The sequence below is a fragment of the Canis lupus genome, chromosome 1, assembly GCF_003254725.2.
Source record: "Canis lupus dingo isolate Sandy chromosome 1, ASM325472v2, whole genome shotgun sequence".
Taxonomy (NCBI): domain Eukaryota; kingdom Metazoa; phylum Chordata; class Mammalia; order Carnivora; family Canidae; genus Canis; species Canis lupus.
The window spans coordinates 83212110-83231907 of record NC_064243.1 but is presented as its reverse complement, the minus strand read 5'-3'; the positions used below and the strand labels follow the sequence as shown (position 1 = coordinate 83231907).

General features: G+C 40.4%; 1 protein-coding gene across 1 annotated transcript in view; it reads left to right on the top strand.

Moving 5' to 3' along the window:
* The window catches only part of OSTF1 (osteoclast stimulating factor 1), a 55171-nt gene that overhangs the window by 29283 nt on the left and 6090 nt on the right, over positions 1-19798 (top strand). Inside the window, exons 3-9 of the mRNA XM_025423298.3 lie at positions 4295-4345; positions 7161-7224; positions 8924-8977; positions 11791-11898; positions 12862-12911; positions 16006-16084; positions 19006-19104. Coding sequence (XP_025279083.1) covers positions 4295-4345; positions 7161-7224; positions 8924-8977; positions 11791-11898; positions 12862-12911; positions 16006-16084; positions 19006-19104 — 505 coding nt within the window. The remainder of the gene's footprint in view (positions 1-4294; positions 4346-7160; positions 7225-8923; positions 8978-11790; positions 11899-12861; positions 12912-16005; positions 16085-19005; positions 19105-19798) is intronic.

Sequence of the window (19798 nt, the reverse complement as noted above, 5' to 3'; positions counted from 1 at the left end):
AATAGTTTTGAAGGGTTGACATACTGATTATTTTAATTTACCTTTAGTTTTGCCCCAGGATGGACTCTCTCTACTACTTTCTAAAAATCCTCATTGTAATTGAATGCACAGAAGAAAATAGATATTTAGTTCATTAGGTTTTTTGAAGAGTCTGTATTTAAAATGCTGTTTTAATATCCTTGCTCCCAAGGATCCTTGGCTGTGGGAGCAATGCTGCTAATTCATCCAGGATGTATGGTGGTTAGTAATGAGTACCCCCACGCCCACTGCCCCCACACTCTGCACCCGTGGGGTGCACCTGCACCTGCCCACCTCCCCTCAATCCAGATATTAAAGGAGAGGTGGCTGGCTGGGCAAGTAGCCTCTGGTTCCCATGGGCCTTTCTGACTGCTTTAGTGCCTCTGCTGGACCAGTTATTCAATATTTTGAATCTCATACCAGAGCTAGTTTAGTTTTACATTCTTTTTCTGAATATGAATTTCTGTTGGAGGATGCAGGAAGCTTAGTTTGTCTCTCTCCTCCATCTCTTCCCGTAGCCATGCCTGGAGGGATGGATGTACCCTGGTATATCCTAAACTGACCTGGCCTCCTCAAGATGATTGGGGCCAGACAAGATGGAAGGGCTGAGCTGGGTCCAGCTTCTACTCTTCTGTCCTCCGGCAGTAGGCACAGCAATGCCCAGCATCAATCTCAGTGATCCACGGAATGAGCAGTTTCTCACTCCGGGTTCTTCCTGCCATCCCATTTTTCTTCTGTCTTGCTTGAAGACAGGATAGTCCTGGCACCACCTGTGCCTGTTTGGTTCTTAATTCTTGCCCAACCCCTGGTCTGATAAGCCTCCCACAGAGATCTGGCTGGACTGGATAGACCAGTGTCATGATGCCCTGATAGAAAGGGAACAGCATTTTCTGTGTGCTGGCGGTGTATTGGTTTCTGTTGGAACAGCAGCAGGACCCTGCTCTGTTGTGTCATGTTTCCATGCTTACTAGGTTTGTAGCACTCTGTGTACAGGCAGGAACCCTAGAATCAGATTCCAAAAGCTGAAGTGAGAGCCCAACCCTGCCACTCACTAACCGTGATTTGTGGCACGTTCTTCAAAGCACTCTAAGGCTAGTTATGAAATGGAGATGAAACCCATGTTTCAGCCCTGCCCTAATGGGTTAAGGATTGAATGAGGTGAAGCATGCTTTGAAAGGATAAGGTGCTTCTTGGTTTTGTCATATTGCATCAAGTGGGAATGGCAGTAAGGGTGAACCACAGATACTTTCCATAGCCACCATCTTTTAACCTGGTCATGATACCATGATGACTAGTACTGGCTATGCATGACCCTTTATAAGGGAGAAAGTATAGGTGCTGGTAAAGACTCCAGAGTCTTTAAAAAAAAAAAAAAAAAAGAAAGAAAGAAAAGAAAAAGAAAAGAAAAGAAAAGAAAAGAAAAGAAAAGAAAAGAAAAGAAAAGAAAAGAAAAGAAAAAAAGATTCCAGAGTCTTAACTGTCGTGGTTCAAGTCCGGTGTCGACCACATACCTGTTCTGTGGCCTTGGACAAGCTTCTTGCCTCCAATGTGATGAAAAGAGTACCACCCACTTCATGGTGTTGCGGGTGAGAATTAAATTTGTTAATATTTGTGAGTGTCCATAACCTAGCGCCTGGCACTAAATAGTACTGTAAAGTAGTAAATAAAAACATCCCTGGCAAATTTGATTTTTAAAAATCTTTTTATTTATTAATTCTTGGGTTTCCAGGTTGATAAATCTGTAAAGTTTCACCAGTATGTTGTAGTTTCCCCGAAGTTTTTTGTAAAATATGTATCTTCATAAACCAACAAAACGAGAATGCCTTGGGAATTGTGTGTTACCAAAAATATATGAAACAGGAATGAGAATATATATTACCAAGTTTGTACTCATCGCATCAGCATTCCAGTGGCCAACAATTTGCTTGTGCTGATACCTTGTGGTTCTTCAAGGAGAGAGGAAAAGAGGAATGCGGTTGAAAACCAAAGAACAAATGAGAAATAAAGTGCTTACTTGATTGTGTCACTGTTTTCCCACTTCTGTTCCATGAATGCGATGCCAGGAATGTAAAAGTAGACCCTCATCAAATCATTTACATTAAGTGCCTGTACATGGTTTCTTAATGGAAAGTGTGAATATTGTGGGTAAAATCTATTTAAGTTTTAAAATCATGAAAATGACCTTGTCTATACTGCCACCAACAGTGTGAGGAATTTGGTAGACCACCTCCTGGGCTCGGTTAGGAAAAACTGCCCCTAGTTCCTTTGGAAGAAGATATTTTATGGGGAATTGCCTTGTCTGTCTGGGAGCTATTGATTAAAAAGAGAAAAAACTGTCCACTTGCCTTTCTCAGGGGAAAAAATAGTGAGGTCTTTCTTTTTCCTGACTGAAATCGACCGCCTCCTGTTCTTCTCTCAGCTGAAAACAAGTCTCACCTAATAGGTGGCTTGTGGCAGACACCAGTGTTTGAACGGCAGACATTATTTTAAAAACCAAAACAGCACTGAGAAGTGTTGAAATGACTGTATTTAGTAACATGTTCCAAATGATGCGTTTTACCAAACCGCAAAGCACGAGAATCACTTAAAAGAAAATTAAGAGTCTTAACTGTTCTTGGCTTTTTATTGCCTTTAAATTGATTTTATTTTTATTTTATTTAATTTTTGTTGCCTTTTAAATAATTGAGGTAAAAGGTCACATAACATAAAATTAACCATTTTAAAGGGAACAACAGTTCAGTGACATTTAGTATATTCACAATGTTGTGAATTGTGAAATGTGACAACCCCCACTTTCCGGTTCCAAAACATTTTCGTCTTCCTAAAAAGAAATCCTATACTCATTAGGTACTTACTTTCCATTATTGGGGGTTTATACCTTTTTTTTTTTTTTTAATGAGAAGGTCTCATCACAGGGATTTTTGTATTTGTACTTTTTTGAAACTGTTTGTTCAGTACTTTTTTTTTTTTTTTTTCCCAAACATGCCTTTTTGGTTCAAGGGTGAATGAACTTAATATGTAGAAATTTAGGCAAACTTGACTTGTGATTTTAGAAGGAGGTCAACACCATAGGTAGAGATGATCCTTAACTTTCATGAAAGTGCCCTTGTTAGACATTAGTGGGCAAGGATAGTTCTTGGGAAGGTACAGGTAAGAATGGGCTTTGGATGGCTCTAAGACTAGAGAGATCTCATCAAGATATTATACTCTTTCAAACTCTAAGAAACTCAGAGTCCCTCCAGAAAAATGCCACGCTTTCACATATGTTCTGTTTTCCTCACTTCCTTACATTCTACTTCATTCTCTCCTCCTAACCCTTATTACCATCTCAAATGGTGTTAAAATTGCCAGCAAAGGCCAACCTTCCTGTTACAGTAATGACCACTGTATTTAAGATAGCTGGGGTGCTTGGTGGACCTTGTGTCTCCTTTCTGGCCTCTCTGGGAGAGATCCAGTTTGCAACAGGATCACTAAAGGAAATAGTTTGTATCCACAATCATTTTCTGTACTCATCATATTTTGGTAGCATATTGATCACAGATCAGCAAAATATGATAGAGATAGAGAGGGCTTCCTGAGTGGCTCAGTCAGTTAAGTGGTTGCCTTTGGCTCAGGTCATGATCCCAGGGCTCCCTGTTCAATGAAGAGTCTGCTTCTAACCTCTTCCTCTGCCCCTTTCCCTTACTCATGCTATCTCTTTCTCTTTCTCAAATAAATAAAATCTTAAAAAAAATATGATAGAGAAAGATTAGAGAAGATCATAGAGGACTTTTTTTTTTGCCCTAAATGCCTATTTCAAATAATATTAAAACCTATGTCATTGAGTCTACATAGGTTTAACTAATTTTGCATAGCTTGTGCTGTGTGTACTAAGTCTAGACTCAATAAATCAATCATAAATGCAACAAATGCTTCAGAAAGTACCTTTTAAAAGAACTCAGCCATTTTTTTCTGTCATTAACTATCATTTGGTAATTTTTATGTTTGAATGCATAATACACCTAAGTATTTATGTATGTGGTTGCCTAAAGCATGGTATATATATTTCTTCATTTATATTCAGGAGGAAATAGTTATAATAAAGATCAGCTTTGAAACATTAGTTTGTCAGTAATGTTTCATTATGGGCTCCATGTATAGATTTAAGTATCTAAAAACCACATTGTCTATAAAATACTTCAGGATTTGAAACCCATATAATGATTAGCATAATCCTAATATTCTAATTCATGAAAAAATCACATGAAGTCAAACTGTATATATTTTTTTCTTTCAGCCAGATGAATTGTACTTTGAGGAAGGTGATATCATCTACATTACTGACATGGTAAGCCCAGCAAATACTACATATGACCTAACGGTGCATAAGACTGGTGTAGCTGCAATATTGTACACTATTTAAATGTTTATCTGTATAGAAATACATATGCCCAGGTTTGTTCATCTTAGCACAATTTGTAATAAAACTTGACGTAGCCCTTATGTTGACCTATAGGAAAATAGTTGAATAAACTTCAGTATATTCACAAGTAGAGTATGATACAGCTATCTAAAAAGGAATGAGGAATATCTCTAAAGGCTATTATGAAGTAATTTAAGTGAAAAAAGGTGAGCTGAAAAAAATGTGAACAGTATGCCTTACTTAAGAGAGGTGATATGTATAACTGTTTTCTTTAGTCTAAAACAAAAAAGTCAAAGGAGGAATCATAAAATCACACTTAAAAAATAGTTTCTTGTATATGAGGGAAGGGACATAGGCTAGAGGGAACATGGAATATAGAATTTTAAAAATTACCCATTGCTTTGGAGCTCGACTTTGGAGTCATGTAAACTTTTGCATAGCTCTAAAATTAAATTAAATGGCAAAAAAAAAATCCCTGAAATTTAAAAGCAGAATGAATCAAATGAAGTTAATTATACCTCAGGTAATTGGCATAACCGCACAGAAAGGAACCATTCCAAGTGACCTTAAAACTCAGCAGTTCGCCTGAACATCTCCAGTAGAACATACAGGAAGGATAAAAAGGACTGGCAACAAAATAACTGTTTTTAATCATGATCTTGTAGTAGAAGCATTGGCATTGCTGTTCTGAGATTGTTACATGTGTATTGTGGTCTAGAGCAAATGAGTCATTCGGTCAGTGATACTGAAAATTGGGATTTTCAGCCTGCAAGAAAAAATATAAGATCTTACACAGATGTAAGATCAGTGCGGTTAAGTAAAAACCCTGCAGCTCTGCATCTGTATTGCTAGCGTGTTGTATTTTATCTAAAATCAAATAAAAACACATCCTGCTCTGTCCTTTGAAAAGGCCTAGAAAAAAAAAATGACCAACCCAGTAAGAATATGTTATTTTGCATTGAAAGGAACAAGGCTCTTTTGAGAAATACCTGTTACCAGTTTGGGGGCAGCAGAGGTGCAAGATAATCCAGAACACTGTGTTATTGTTATTAGAAGCAAGGAAGCCTCCAAAGACAAGGATCACAGTAGAAGACGGAAGGAAGTTGATGAGGCTGCCACTAGTCAAAGATAGGACAATTTGAGCAGACACGTAGGGGAACAGTCCTCAAGGATTGAAATACGTTTACCATATTTAAATTCATGAGCTGCCAATGATACTTCAAAAACCCAAACATCATTCTTCACCCTGAGAGGATGTTACAGAACCAACTTTTTATTCTGACAACTTCAGTTGAGGAAAATGATTAGTGTTGATTCTCCCATTTCTCTATGAACTTCACCTCTGAATAACCTGAGAGTTGATGAGGGAAACTTTTTCTTTAAAGAGATATTCCATTTGATTAAATGATAAAGGAATGATAGAATGTCATCATTTTACAACCGTCAGGAAACAATGGATCCAGTTTATGCTCATCAGTGGCTAACTATCATTACAAAAAGAGAGACCATGAGACTTTAATGTGTCTCCCTGATGGAAGAAAGCAATACTACCTATAAGATAGTCTTGTCCAAAAAACTGATTCTGATTCTAATTAAGCCTCTAGAACTAAGCGACTAATTGATAGGCAATTTGGGGAACAGAGGAAGACATTTTTGGTAACACAGAGATGCAACAGGCCAAATCCAGACTGTTTGAAACTCAGCAGAACAAAAAACTGGTTTCTTTCACAAGTGTATTTATAAAAGAGTGGAAAAAAAAAAAAAAAAGAAACCTATAGACTAAGAGACCAAAGAGGAAAATCAGTCGATCATATTGGAAGGGTTATTTGGATTTTAAATTGTAGGACAACTGGAAAACTTGAATATTAATGTAGATATTTGATGATATTAAGAAATTAATGAAATGAATTTTAAGCTCTGATAATGGTTTTATGTCTTTGGGAAAAATCCTTATCTTTCAGAAATACATACTGAGATATGTACAGGTGAAGTAATATAATATCTACAGTTTATTTCAAAATACTCTGAAGGGGAGGCAAGTCATAGGTTAGATGTATGAAAACAATTGGCCATGGGTATTTATGCAGGTGGGAGATGAGTTTATGTATGTTCATTACACTGTTGTTCTTACTTTTTATAGGTTTGAATTTTTCTAACATAATGTTTCCCCCAAAATGAAGCTAAAATAAAGAGATCTTTAGAAAAAAAAATCTTGAAGCTAAGAGAAATTAGACTGAACAAAAAATTCTACAGACCGCTTAAATGTCATTGTTTTTTTTCCATTTTGTATGTCTCTCTGATTTGTGTGATGAAGTATATTGTATTTGTTGCAGGCCGATATGTGTATATTTGTACTTTAATGATAAGGGGAATGGACATTTGTAACTAGGGGGTGAGGAGGCTTGATGGTTGTGACCAGGGCCGATGGACATTCCATAGAACAGGTGTATTCTATGAGCCAGATGGTTTTATTTTTTTTATTTATCTATTTTTTAAATTTTTATTTATTTATGATAGTCACAGAGAGAGAGAGAGGCAGAGACACAGGCAGAGGGAGAAGCAGGCTCCATACACCGGGAGCCCGATGTGGGATTCGATCCCGGGTCTCCAGGATCGCTCCCTGGGCCAAAGGCAGGCGCCAAAAGGCTGCGCCACCCAGGGATCCCGAGCCAGATGGTTTTAAAAGTGATTGAATGTAAACTGGATATGGTGCCACTTAATTTAACTCTTTTTTCACTAGAGTGATACCAATTGGTGGAAAGGCACCTCCAAAGGCAGGACTGGACTAATCCCAAGCAACTATGGTAAGCATGGCTCTGGTGGCTTTTATTTTGCCTCTCCTCTGTGTACTTTCAATTATCTGGTTCCTGAAGTCTTTCTGCTTGTTGCTGTGGCTGAGAAATCAATGAAGTCATTGCCAGTGTAGGACATTTTGTACTCTGTGAATCTCTCGTTAATAAAACAGGAATGGACACTGGAGGCACTTGAACTTGATTCTTTGGCTTAAGAAAATGCATTGTAGCACTCTTGATAGAACCCAAGGTTTCCAGGGAAATGCTTATGGCTTTACTCTATCCAACTCTTACAATTTTTTTTCCCTTTTCTTTTGCTGTTAAACCAACTCTCAGATTGTTTCTTAGCCTAGTCCTTTCTTTTGTGATGAAGTGCCCTTGCCTTGTTAATTTATGTCTGGAGCAGTTATGTTCATTAAATGAGTATCAGGGCAGTTTGAGGAGCGTGAGTAGTGAGATACAGCCCCTGACATGAAGCCACTTCTAGTTGCAAGAGGGAGAAACAGACTGAGTACTTCTGTAGAAAAGAGGAAAAAAAAAATAGGAAAGTCCAAAGAGCACAGAACTGGTAAACAGGGTTTTAATCCTTTCTCTTCCACTTCTTAATAACAAGGGACTTTAGTGAAGGCACTTAACCACTGTCCCTGGGACTGTTTCCCCATCTGTGTAATGAGAGGTTTGCTTTCAGTCATTTCCAAGATCCCTTTTGACTTCAGCATTAGATGAATCCCTAGACCAAGAGGGCTGGCATTGGGCTGCCAGTTCCACACCCTGGCACAGAACTTAGAACATTTCCAGGAAGGTACTGCAAAGTTCCTAGGGGAGCAGTGAGGGGGAGGGGAAGGGAGAGAAGTGAAAGCTGAGGTCTGGGACCCAACACAGGGGCCCCACTTGCCCTGGTCTAAAGGTGATACCATTCTGGGTTAAAGAAGGCCTGAAACATTTCTACATTCCTCTAACCTTTGAAATCCGCAGCATACCTCTACCATGCAGTGCATTTCCAGCCAGTCATAGACACTGACCGTGTAAAATATTCCTCTGTTGCTTTGGGTCTCCCGCAGCCAAGAGTGTCCAGTTCCAGCTCTTTATGAAAGTGGGAGGGGGTAGGGCTGAAGTCTGTTTTGAACCACGGTCTTCATGTGATCATTCCTGTCGATTCTGGGACAGCAAAGTACACTCCTTCCTTAGGGGCAGGTAGGTTTGCTGATTACTCTTCGTAAACACAGGAAGCAAACTGTCTCCCCCTCCTGCGTGCCCCCCACATGCACACACACGAGGGAAACAGAATTCTTTTCAGCCATCCTCCAACTAGGGTGTTTTTACAGAATGTAAAAATGAGCATCAAATGTTTTCTTTTGCATTTTTGTGACTAAGTTTATGACACACTTGGCTGTACCGGTATGTAGGCCATGGATGTTTGTTTTTGCTTATACTTCCAGTTAATTACTGCGTTTGGTTTTTGTTTATACTTCCAGTTCATTGCTGTGGTGTTGCCTTATTGCTTAGCTTGGTTTTCTTTCGCAAATAATTCAGCTCCTTTTAAAGCAGAAAACGTTAGTTTGATTTTCTTCTATTTTCTCGGATCCACTTAAGAGGGATGCTCTGTGACGGGAGGCCCTGGCACCCTGGGAGCCGGGGACCGCGGAGTGGCTGCAGCGGGTCCTTCGGGTCCTTCTCAACATTGGGTTCGCTCTTTTTGTTTTCAATCTAGTGGCCGAGCAGGCAGAATCCATCGACAATCCATTGCATGAAGCTGCAAAAAGAGGTAGGTGTGGTTGTGTTTCATTGAGGGACACAGTGGAGTTGAGCACACAGATTCTGATTACACAGTTTGATGACTTTTGATCCGTGTATATATATACCCACGTAGCGGACACCGCAATCAAGATCTAGCACATTTCTGTCGTCCCAGGAAGTTCCCATTTCCTGGTAAACACCCCCGCCTGAGAGGCAGTCTCTCTCTCTCTTTTTTTTTTTTATTGGAGTTTGATTTGCCAACATACAGCATAATACCCAATGCTCATCCCGTCAAGTGCCCCCCTCAGTGCCTGTCACCCACTCACCCCAACCCCCCACCCACCTCCCCTTCTACCACCCCTTGTTCGTTTCCCAGAGTTAGGAGTCTGAGAGGCAATCTCTGTTCTGCCTTCTATCACCCTAGAGAGATAAAATGTTATTTAAAAAATTGGGGGGTGGGGAGCACCCGGGTGGCTCAGCGGTTGAGCATCTGCTTGAGCTCAGGGTCGTGATCCGGGGTTCTGGGATTGAGTGTGCATCAGGCTCCCGGCAGGGAGCCTGCCTCCCCCTCTGCCTGTGTCTCTGCCTCTCTGTGTGTGTCTCATGAATGAATAAATAAAATATTTTTAAAAAATAAAAATAAAATTAAAAAAAATTTCCTTCAGTAATCTCAACACAGTGTGGGTCTTGAAAGCACAACCCTGAGATCAAGAGTCAGTCCAATGAGCCAGCGAGGCCGTACCCCCATGATTTTCATTTTTTTTAAAAAAGATTTTACTTTATTTATTTATTTATTTATTTATTTATTTATTTATTTATTTATTTATTTATTATTTATGATAGTCACACAGAATGAGAGAGAGAGAGAGAGGCAGAGACATAGGCAGAGGGAGAAGCAGGCTCCATGCACCGGGCGCCCGACGTGGGATTCGATCCCGGGTCTCCAGGATCGCACCCTGGGCCAAAGGCAGGCGCCAAACCGCTGCGCCACCCAGGGATTCCTAAAGATTTTATTTATTCATGGGAAACAGAGAGAGAGAGAGAGAGAGAAAGAGGCAGAGATACAGGCAAAGTGAGAAACAGGCTTCATGCAGGGAGCCCGACGTGGGACTCACCCATGGTCTCCAGGATCACACCCTGGATTGAAGGCGGCACTAAACTGCTGAGCCACCCGGGCTGCCCTGATTTTCATTTTTGAAATGTCAGCCACCAACACTTTTGAGTTCTCTACTTAACCCGTGCTCAGTGGCAGGTGGAAAGGTGCTGTCTGTGACTCCCTGAGCTCCAAGTCTGGTGGGGGAGAGATGTGTGTAACAGATCATTACAGGATGGTGTCAGAAGAACAGCAACTGAAGTATGTTTAAGTTAAGCAGGCTGTAGAGGCCGCAATGAGGAACTGGAAGGCAGGAGGGTGGAGGCTTCTTGTGGTTGTAGCATTTAGGAGACTGTTGTAGTAATGCAAGTGAGTGGGGTGCGGGTGAAACTGTGGAGGGAGAGAGCAACAGGGACCGGCCTTGTACATGGGACTTTATCCTGTACATTAGTGGTTTTCCACTGGGGGTAATTCCTCCTTCAAACCCTCGGATATTTGGCAATGCCTGGAGACACTTTGACTGTCATGACTTGGGGATGCTACTGGCACCTTTTGGGTTGTAAATGCTGGGGACATACAATGGTACCCAGGTCTGCCCCGCAACAAAGAATTCTCCAGCCCTGCTGCTGCCAGTAGGGCTGCTGTTGAGAAACCCTACTATGGACACAGGGAGTTTTTATAAGGCCTCAAGGAGGTTTCTTTCATTCTATTCCAGATCTTTTTGAAACATGAATGTGCAAAAGGAAACTACTGGTTGAGAATTGTGCATAAGTAGAACTACTAAGCTGACATTTAAAAAACTAATATTTTTCTGTATGTTAAATAACTGGAATTTAAATAAAGACTTGAAACTAAAAAGCAAAGTGATTTGTGAACTAGATATTTAGACATTAGCCAGAGGGTTTTAAATTGGTAGTTATATTTTAACATATGAGGAGGTTATTTAGTGTTTATTTCCTTATTTTCTTATAAGATCTGAGAATACATTTTAATATGAAAATGAGTAGTATCTACCTGTTCTTAGGTTTGACTCTTTTTTCCCTAATTTCCAGGATTTCACAAAGGAAAAAGTTCCATGTATGTGCATTTTACAGAGTAAGACAACCATAAGTAGGCTCATTTAGGCAACTCTTCCCTTTAACTGACCGTTAGAGACTGATGTTGTACAAGCCACAGAGCTTACTTGTATCTCGTCAGTGACATACACAGTGATCAGCTGTATGTGGGCCAGGCCGTGGATACCATAGACTGAATGTTTCCGTCTGCTCAAGGTTCAGATGTTGAAAGCTAACCCCAGATCAGTGGTGTTTGGAGGTGATTAGCTTATGAGGGCTCTGCCCTCATGAATAGAACCAGTAAAGACCCGGGAGAGCTCTCCTGCTCTTTCTGTCCAGGGGGTGGAAACAGTGTCTGTGAACTGGGAAGCAGGCTCTTACCAGACATTGAATCTTGCTGGCGCCTTGATTCTGGACTTGCCAGAACTGTGACAAATAATTCTTCCCCTCCACCGGCCTCCTCCACCCCCACTTCAAGTTGTTGTTAATGCTTTTCATTAATAAACTGGAAGTGAAAATGTACCATAATGAATGCATTATTGGGTAGGTCTTAATTTCAGACTTGCTGACTAATCCATTCTAGATGGAAATTTATGGAGGGTGAAATTGATTTAAAAGCAAAACCAAAACAACAACAACAAAAAAAACCCAAGCCCTTTTTCTTGTGTTCTTATAAATGCATGATGTTTTCAGGCAACCTGAGCTGGTTGAGAGAATGTCTGGACAACCGAGTCGGCGTTAATGGCTTAGACAAAGCTGGAAGTACTGCCCTGTACTGGGCCTGCCATGGGGGGCATAAAGGTACTGCCTTCTGTTTGCTATCTCATCAGTGTCCACGCTACTGAAAATGTGCTTCACGCAGAGGAGCTGGAGTTACGGAAATGAAAAAAAATTATTCTGCTTAAATCCTTTAGAACATTGTCCAAAAGCCTGGTTCCTGGAAGGTCTGTGAAACAGTAGGTAGAATGCTTACTGCATGGACCTCTCTCACTTGAAAGACTGGAAACTTCCCTTCCTCTCTCAGGCTTGGAAGGGTTAGAGAAAAACAATAGTCATGTAAAAACAAATCCCACAATCTAATCTTACAAAAAGAAAGAAAGGGGCAAAAGTGACCCTTCTACTTAGTTTTTCCCAAGATACGCTTGCACAATTTATATTCTAAGTTGAATGCATGCTGGTGGATTCCAGGGAAAGACAGTATTTGCTTAATTAAGTTAGTGATGGAGTTGGTGACCTTCTCAGTTATAATCAATATGAGAGTGGAATTTCTGGGTCTGTTTCAGCCTGACCAAAAAAATCTGCCACACCTGCTCTCTTTCTCCCTCTCGCAACAACAACAACAACAACAACACACACACACACACACAAAATAAACAAAACGATCAGAAACAGAGCACCCAGCAGATTAAATAGCATAGCTAACGGAAAGTTGATGGCTGTTTCCCAAAGAAGCCGATCTTATGTTAGCTGATAAACGCACATTAGTTAAATGAATATACAGTATCATCATGAACAGTGAACATAGAGATATTTCTACAATGGTTGCCATGTCAAAATGTGAAAGCCAAATTATTTGAAAACAACTATTCCCTATATAATTCTACTTTTTACATTCTTAAGTCTTGTATTTACATATATTTAAAAATTTTTATTAGAATTTTCTTGATTCTTCTAAAGAATCCTCTTGTTTGAAGCTATTGTGCCTCATCTTGTCAGCTTTTTCCTTTTCATTCTTAAGAAATATCTTTCCTGTTTGAATTTCAGACATAGTGGAAATGCTGTTTACTCAACCAAACATTGAACTGAACCAACAGGTAAGATCAGTTAGGCAGAAGTCTGTGGTCACATCACATGCCTGCCTAATTCTCAGGGAGCAGCGTATGGGCATGCAAAGTCCTGTCTCCGTGTCTTGAACTGACACTGATTCCCATTCAGTATCTTTCATACAATTTTTAACCAAAACACTACAAGCGCACAGTTAAAAAATTACTGTTGTACCGAAATCCAAATTGTATAAAGCCCCAAATGCCTACCATATTTCTTCTTTCTCACTTACTACTTTGGGTTATTGGCTCTCTCGTCTTGCCTTCATGTTACTAAGGAAGATGCTTATGGAGCTGTCCCCTAGGTCATCTTCTTCATAAATGTTTCGGTGTCCTGTCTGAAGGCGTAAGCTTATTGATTGCCCCTACTGTGATATCCCAGCACCCAAGCTTTGTTCCTCTGATTGTCTCCCACATATCATATCATAATTTCTGGTTATCTTACTCTACAATGGCTTACAAATATTAGGGCTATTTAAATATTGCTCACTGCTTGTGTCACTTTTGTTTCTGTACTTAGTGGCTTTTATTTAACTGATTTTGGGTTTTGTGTCTCACTAGACACTTCCACACTGTTTGCCGTTCTCTTGATACACTTTTTCCAAAATGTATAAGATAACTGCTTTCTTCCTCACCACCCCCCCCCCCCCCAACCCCCTGAATGGTACTGGTACTTCCAGAGCCCTCATTCTCATTCTCTGATCTGAGTGGCTTGGTCTCTGCTGCCTTTGCTCCCTTCCTGTGGGAAGCCTTACTTTCATCTCCTTCCTGTGGTGTGTCTCCACTTTTCTGGATCCTGCACATTGCCTTCCTTTTGTTGTAGAACATCTCCAAGTAGATTGCTAAGAAAGGGGACCTAGGGGATGATTATTTGGCTGACAGAATTCGAGGTTGAAAATGATTTCCCTTAGAATTTTGCAGGTAGGGCTCTAGGATGTTCAGTATTTAGAATTGCTTTTGAGAGATTTGATGCCATTTTGATTCCCATTCTTTTGTGTATGGTCTGCTTTTTCTCTTGCTCAGAATTTGTCACTCTGTCCATGGTGTTCTAGTATTTCACAACGATGTGCATTAGAGTTGGTCTCTTCCCGGTAATGATGGTGGACTCTTTCAAGCTGGAAAAATATTGTTTCTTGTTTCTTTTCTAATTTTTACTACCCATTGTCTTTGTTCTTTGGTTCTGGAATGCCCGTTAGTAGTTAGGTTGGACCTCTTACATTGAGCCTCCAGTTATTTTAGTTTTCCTCAGAGATTTTTTTACCTTTATGTTTTATCTTGGTTATTTTTTAAATTCCTCAGTGTCCTCAGTGTCATGTAAGGTTTCTGTTGCTATGTAATGAAGAACCACAAATCTAGCAGCTTAAAACAAGACCCATTTGCCTGTTTTCTGTAGATCAGAATTCTGGGTGCCCAGCAGGTGGGCTCTCTGCTCAGGGTCTCCCAGGCCGGAATCAAGGGTTCTCATCTGGAGCTCAGATCCTATTCCAGGCTCACTCAGGTTGTTGGGAGGATTGAGTTTCTTTCTCCTGTAGTGCTGTGGACCTCAGCTTTCCGAGATCACCCCTCTCCGTAGACATTTCACAGCATGGTTGTTTGCTTTCTTCTTTAAGGCCCATAGGAGATTGTGTCTCTGACACTACCTTTGGGAAAGAGTCCACCTGCTTAGGTCAGGCCCACCTGGTATAAGCTCTCTTTTGATGAACTCAACATCATCTGATTAGAAACCTAATTACGGGAGTGATATCCTATTTTTTTTTTAAGATTTTATTTATTTATTCATGAGAGGGAGAGAAAGAGAGAGAGAGAGAGGCAGAGACAGAGGCAGAGGGAGAAGCAGGCTCCATGCCAGGAGCCCAACGTGGGACTCGATCCCGGGACTCCAGGATCGTGCCCTGGGTCAAAGGCAGGCGCTAAACCACTGAGCCACCCCGGGATCTCCAGTGATACCCTATTATATTCATTAGTCTCACCATACTGAAGGCGGAGGAATTCGACTGGGGGTGGATCCCAGGGGGCAGGGATCTTGGGCACCATCTTAGAGTTCTGTCTGCTATACGCTCTTTCTTTTACTCTGATTATTACTTTTAAGTAGCATCTTTTCTTGTTCCATTGTGCTCTTTCATGTTATATCTCAGATATATTAATTACAGCTTTTTAAAATGTTTTCTGCCATTCACTGTACTGTGTTTTTTCCCTCAGAGATCCATTAACTTTGTCTTGATCTTTTCTCAAATAATGGAGGCTTTCCTCAAATACCTAGTATCTTTGTGCATTCACATTGGAAGTATGGTGGAAATCGTGCATGCTTATGGGGCTTACCGACTGTTGCGGTTTCTATAGAGTGAAGTAAGGTCCTGGCTGTTTGGCTGGGTGATACCCAGATGAGTATGAGTACCCTCTCCCTCCTCCACATGGGGAGCTATTTGGCAGCACCAGAGAACTGTTTTTGAGCCTCCTGCCTAGGCATAGATGCTAGACTGCACACACTGGGGCGGTGGGGCAGGTAAAGGCTGCTTGCTGCTCAGTTTCTAAGTTTCCAGGCTCACCCACTACTTTTATAAAGCTCCTGGCCTTGCTGCCACCTTCCCTTATACCTCTGAGTTCATGAGCTTGGAGACAAGCCAGTTCATTTTTCTCAGGATAATGCTGCCATCTGCACTGGGTCACCTGGCAGCAAGGAGAGAGGAAGGTGATCTAATTACTTCCATAAACACTTTCACCTAGTACTCTTTGTTTTCACTCCCACACCTCATGCCTGCTCCAGCGTCTCCAGGCATCTCTAATTCCTAATTCATGCTAGCTTTCCGCAGGGATAGATCTGCTTGCTTCTTCCTGTTGTCTCCCTGTGCAGGCATCTGCATTTCCACTGGTTCTCTGCCAAGTTGGTTGCTAATCCTCCATCCTATCCCCTCACCCCAAATGACTCTTCTGTCGTCTCTTGAGTCTCCTTTCTTGCTTTGGGATTTTACATGATTTCTTAAGTTGTTCTCATTGTAGGTTTACTTAGAGTAAACCTAAATTCATGCATATTATCAATCCAGTCTTATTTTTAAAAATGCTTCTTTCTCTTTTTAAATCACCGTAGAACAAGTTGGGAGACACAGCTTTGCATGCTGCTGCCTGGAAGGGTTATGCAGATATTGTCCAGTTGCTTCTGGAGAAAGGTAAAGCATGTGCCCAGTTTATCTGCCTTTACTTACCCTAGAAAAACAGGGTGTATTTTGAAAATGGGATTTTAATGTCCACTGTGTTTGTATCATAGAGTTGTTACAATAAGATGAAATTACAGTATTTGAGGTGATTTGTGTTTTTAGTTTTATTTTTTTATTTTTATTTATTTATTTTTAAGTTTTTAGTTTTAAATTAAAAGTTTGGTAAGCTTTAAGATTACATATGTTACTTTTAGTATGAGTTTATGATCCTATCTCAGAAAGCTGTATGGGTAAAAGTTGCTGAGGTCCCTATTCACACAGAAAAGTCTCAATAGAGAAGAAAGAAAGCTGTGGTTATAATGTCCTCCTTTGAGCCGAGCAGGTAATAGATATAGGAAGAATGAGAAGATACCTTGATTATCTATTTTTATACAAGTCAGAAGGGACTGAAATTATGGACCGACCATCCATCCATCCATCCATTTGTCCTGCAAATATTAATGAACACTTATGGAGGGCCAGGCATATCCCCCATACTGTACCCTGGTCTAGAAGGCTATAACCTGAGTTGCTTGATTCCTCAGGTGTCATAAGGGTGCACTTTCATTAGGGATCTTTGAGCAGTGTTATGAGATACATGAGAGGAAGTGTTATTGATTTAAAGTATGTGGATGATGTAAACCTCAAGTATAAAAGAAGAGACAGCATGGGGACCACTCTAGTGCCCCCTCAAGGTTATGCTGAGAACTGCGTCATCTGTGCGGGCAGTCACTAAACCGCTCCTGCTGCTGAGACGTTGAAATGAGCCTAGTCTCACCTGAGATGTGCTATAAGTGTAAAATGTACATCAGATGTCAAAGACTTAGTGAAAAAAGATGTAAAGCATCACAGTTTATGTTGGTTGTATGACAGAGTGGTAACACTGTGGATACGCTGGATTAAAGAAAATGTATTATTAAAATGAATTCCAGTTTTCGAAAATGTGCCCACTAGAAAGTTTAAAATGACATATATGGCTCACATTGTATTTCTCTTGGGTAGCACGAGTTGAGAGGGACACAAGAAATGATTGTTTCTTCTCTTGCATTGCTGGCTCTGAACATTTCCTGTCCTGGCAGAAATCACATATATGAGTTCTAAAGTGTAATTTAATGTAAGATATGATTAGTCACAAAACTCTTAACCCTCAGGGGTCTTTTTTTACCTGGAGCACAGTGAGAGAATGAGGTTTCATTGTTTGTTTTTTAAATATTTTATTTATTTATTTGAGAGAGAGAGAAAAAGCAAAGAGAGAGAATAAATGGGAAGGAGAGGGAGAAGCAGGCTCTCCGCTGAGCAGGGAACCCAACATGACACACGACTCAATCCCAGGACCTTGGGATCATGACCTGAGCTGAAGGCACACTTTAACCCACTGAGCCACCCTGGTGCCCGAAGAATGAAGTTTCTATAGACCCTTAGCTACGAGTAGATCTAAATCTGCTAGGAGGGAGATTTTTATACACAATCGCCATATTCCTAATTAAAGATGCCATACTTTCTTTCTTTCTTTTTTTTTTTTAAGATTTATTTATTCATGAGCGACACAGAGAGAGGCAGAGACACAGGCAGAGGGAGAAGCAGGCTCCATGCAGGGAGCCCGACATGGGACTCAATCCCCAGTCTCCAGGATCACACCCTGGGCTGAAGGCGGCGCTAAACCGCTGAGCCACCGGGGCTGCCCGCCAAACCTTCTTAACTCAGTATTTTTGTGCCTGTGAATTTCATTGCATTTAGTTTTTGTTTATGGAAGAGGATGTGGTTACAAAGAAAATGGCACTCTCATATATTGTGGCAGGGGGTGTATATTGGTAAAGCCTTCTTGAAAAGCAATCGGACAATAGTTAGGAGAATTAAAAATGTACATATCCTTTCATTCCAGCATCACTTCTAGAAAACCATACTTCAGAAAGATGCTGTTCAAGGAGGTTTACAATATGGTTTGTGATAAAGGAACAGCCTCAGTGCCCCTCAGTAGGGGGGTGGTTAAGTAAATTTTGCATTGTCCACAACGTTGAATACTTACAGATGTTTAAATAGATGGAATTATAAGGATATGTACCATGAGGGAATGAGTACCAGTATGGATTTGTTGGGTTAAAAAAAATCAATTTACAGACCAATGTATGTGATACGACTATGTATATATATGCATACATACATGCATCTGTGAATGCATTCATGCACCTAAGGAGATAGGATTGATGCCCATTTGCTGGGAATGGCTTCCTGTGGACAAGCTGGAAGAAGGGAAGGAAAGGTGAGTTAGGGGATGAAATGGGACATATGCTTCTGTTCAGCATACTTCTATATTTTTGAATCTTTATCAGTAAAAATGCACTCATGAATTCTGATATAATTTTTACCACAGTGAAGACAAGAGGAAAAAAAGCAAGTAGAAGATGGGGCTGCAGGAACCATGGATTGCCTCTAGGTTTTATTGTGTTACTCTTCTGCTAATTTGCACAGGAGTATACTTACAGATATAAAATATTAATCCCCTCAGGTGCAACCCACGTAGTCTTTTCTCAAGAAGCAAAGGTTGTAGTAAATTTAATCTCCAAAAATTGGTGCCAAGACACATTGGAGTCTGACTGACTTAAGATTCACCTTGGGGATAGTAAGCTCCCTGCTGAAAAGTCACATTCAGTATTCTGAGGACTTGAAAGGAGAGGCTATATTTTAATTGTGCCCAGTTAATTATCAGGAGTGCAGCTGCAAGCTCCCTGATTCAAGATGCCAAATGTGCTTTTACTGTTCTGAAAAAGCTTACTTTGGGGCCAGAATGGTTCTCTAGTGAGTTTGGCCAAAAGTTATTAGTTTTGGTGGAAAGAAGATTGCTACTAGAGGTTCTTTAGAAACACCTGATGTGGTTTTCTTGTTTTGGGGGTAAGGTGCAAGAACAGACTTAAGAAACAACGAGAAGAAGCTGGCCCTGGACATGGCTACGAATGCTGCCTGTGCATCTCTCCTGAAAAAGAAACAGGGGACAGGTATTTGGTTTCAATCCTTTTTCCTCTGGGTGCCATCATGACCAAGGATTATCATCTTAGAACTGGACACAAATGCTTCTTGGTAAACTCTCTGTGTGGTTCTAAAGTTAGGTTTTATCTCCTTGGTCTAATTTGGAACATTCACCATAGAAGTAGCTTTCATGCACACAAGTTGAAGAGACATCAACATTTTAGTATTTTATGTATGTTTCCTTTGTACCTTACAATCAACTTGTAATCACCTTGGTTTCCATTAGAGTTCTTATCAGAGAGCCATGGTCTCCATATCCTCATTTCCTAGGTTCTTACGAGTGGTTACCTCTAAATATTTTTTCAATTAAGCACTGAAGGGCTCCATGATTATATTTGGTTTCTATTTTAATTGAGAATATCAGTAAACTGTAATCAGAATCATTCTAGACTTGGTAAACAGTTTGATGATTATTTATAGGCTGGGGTGGTTTTTAAAGGTAAAGTTTAGGTCTACATTCTTAGAGACAAAAATATCTGTTGGTGTGGGAGAATAGGTCTGAAAGAAAAAAATGAAAGGTTTGTGTGGTTGTTTTTGAAAAGGTGTTAAAGAAAAGGTGTAAAACGCATTTGCATCCTTCGTGGTTACTATTCAGAGATTGGCCATTTATTGGACCTCTCAGTACATAACTCAGTACTTAACCCCCTTTAAGCTTTCTTCTCA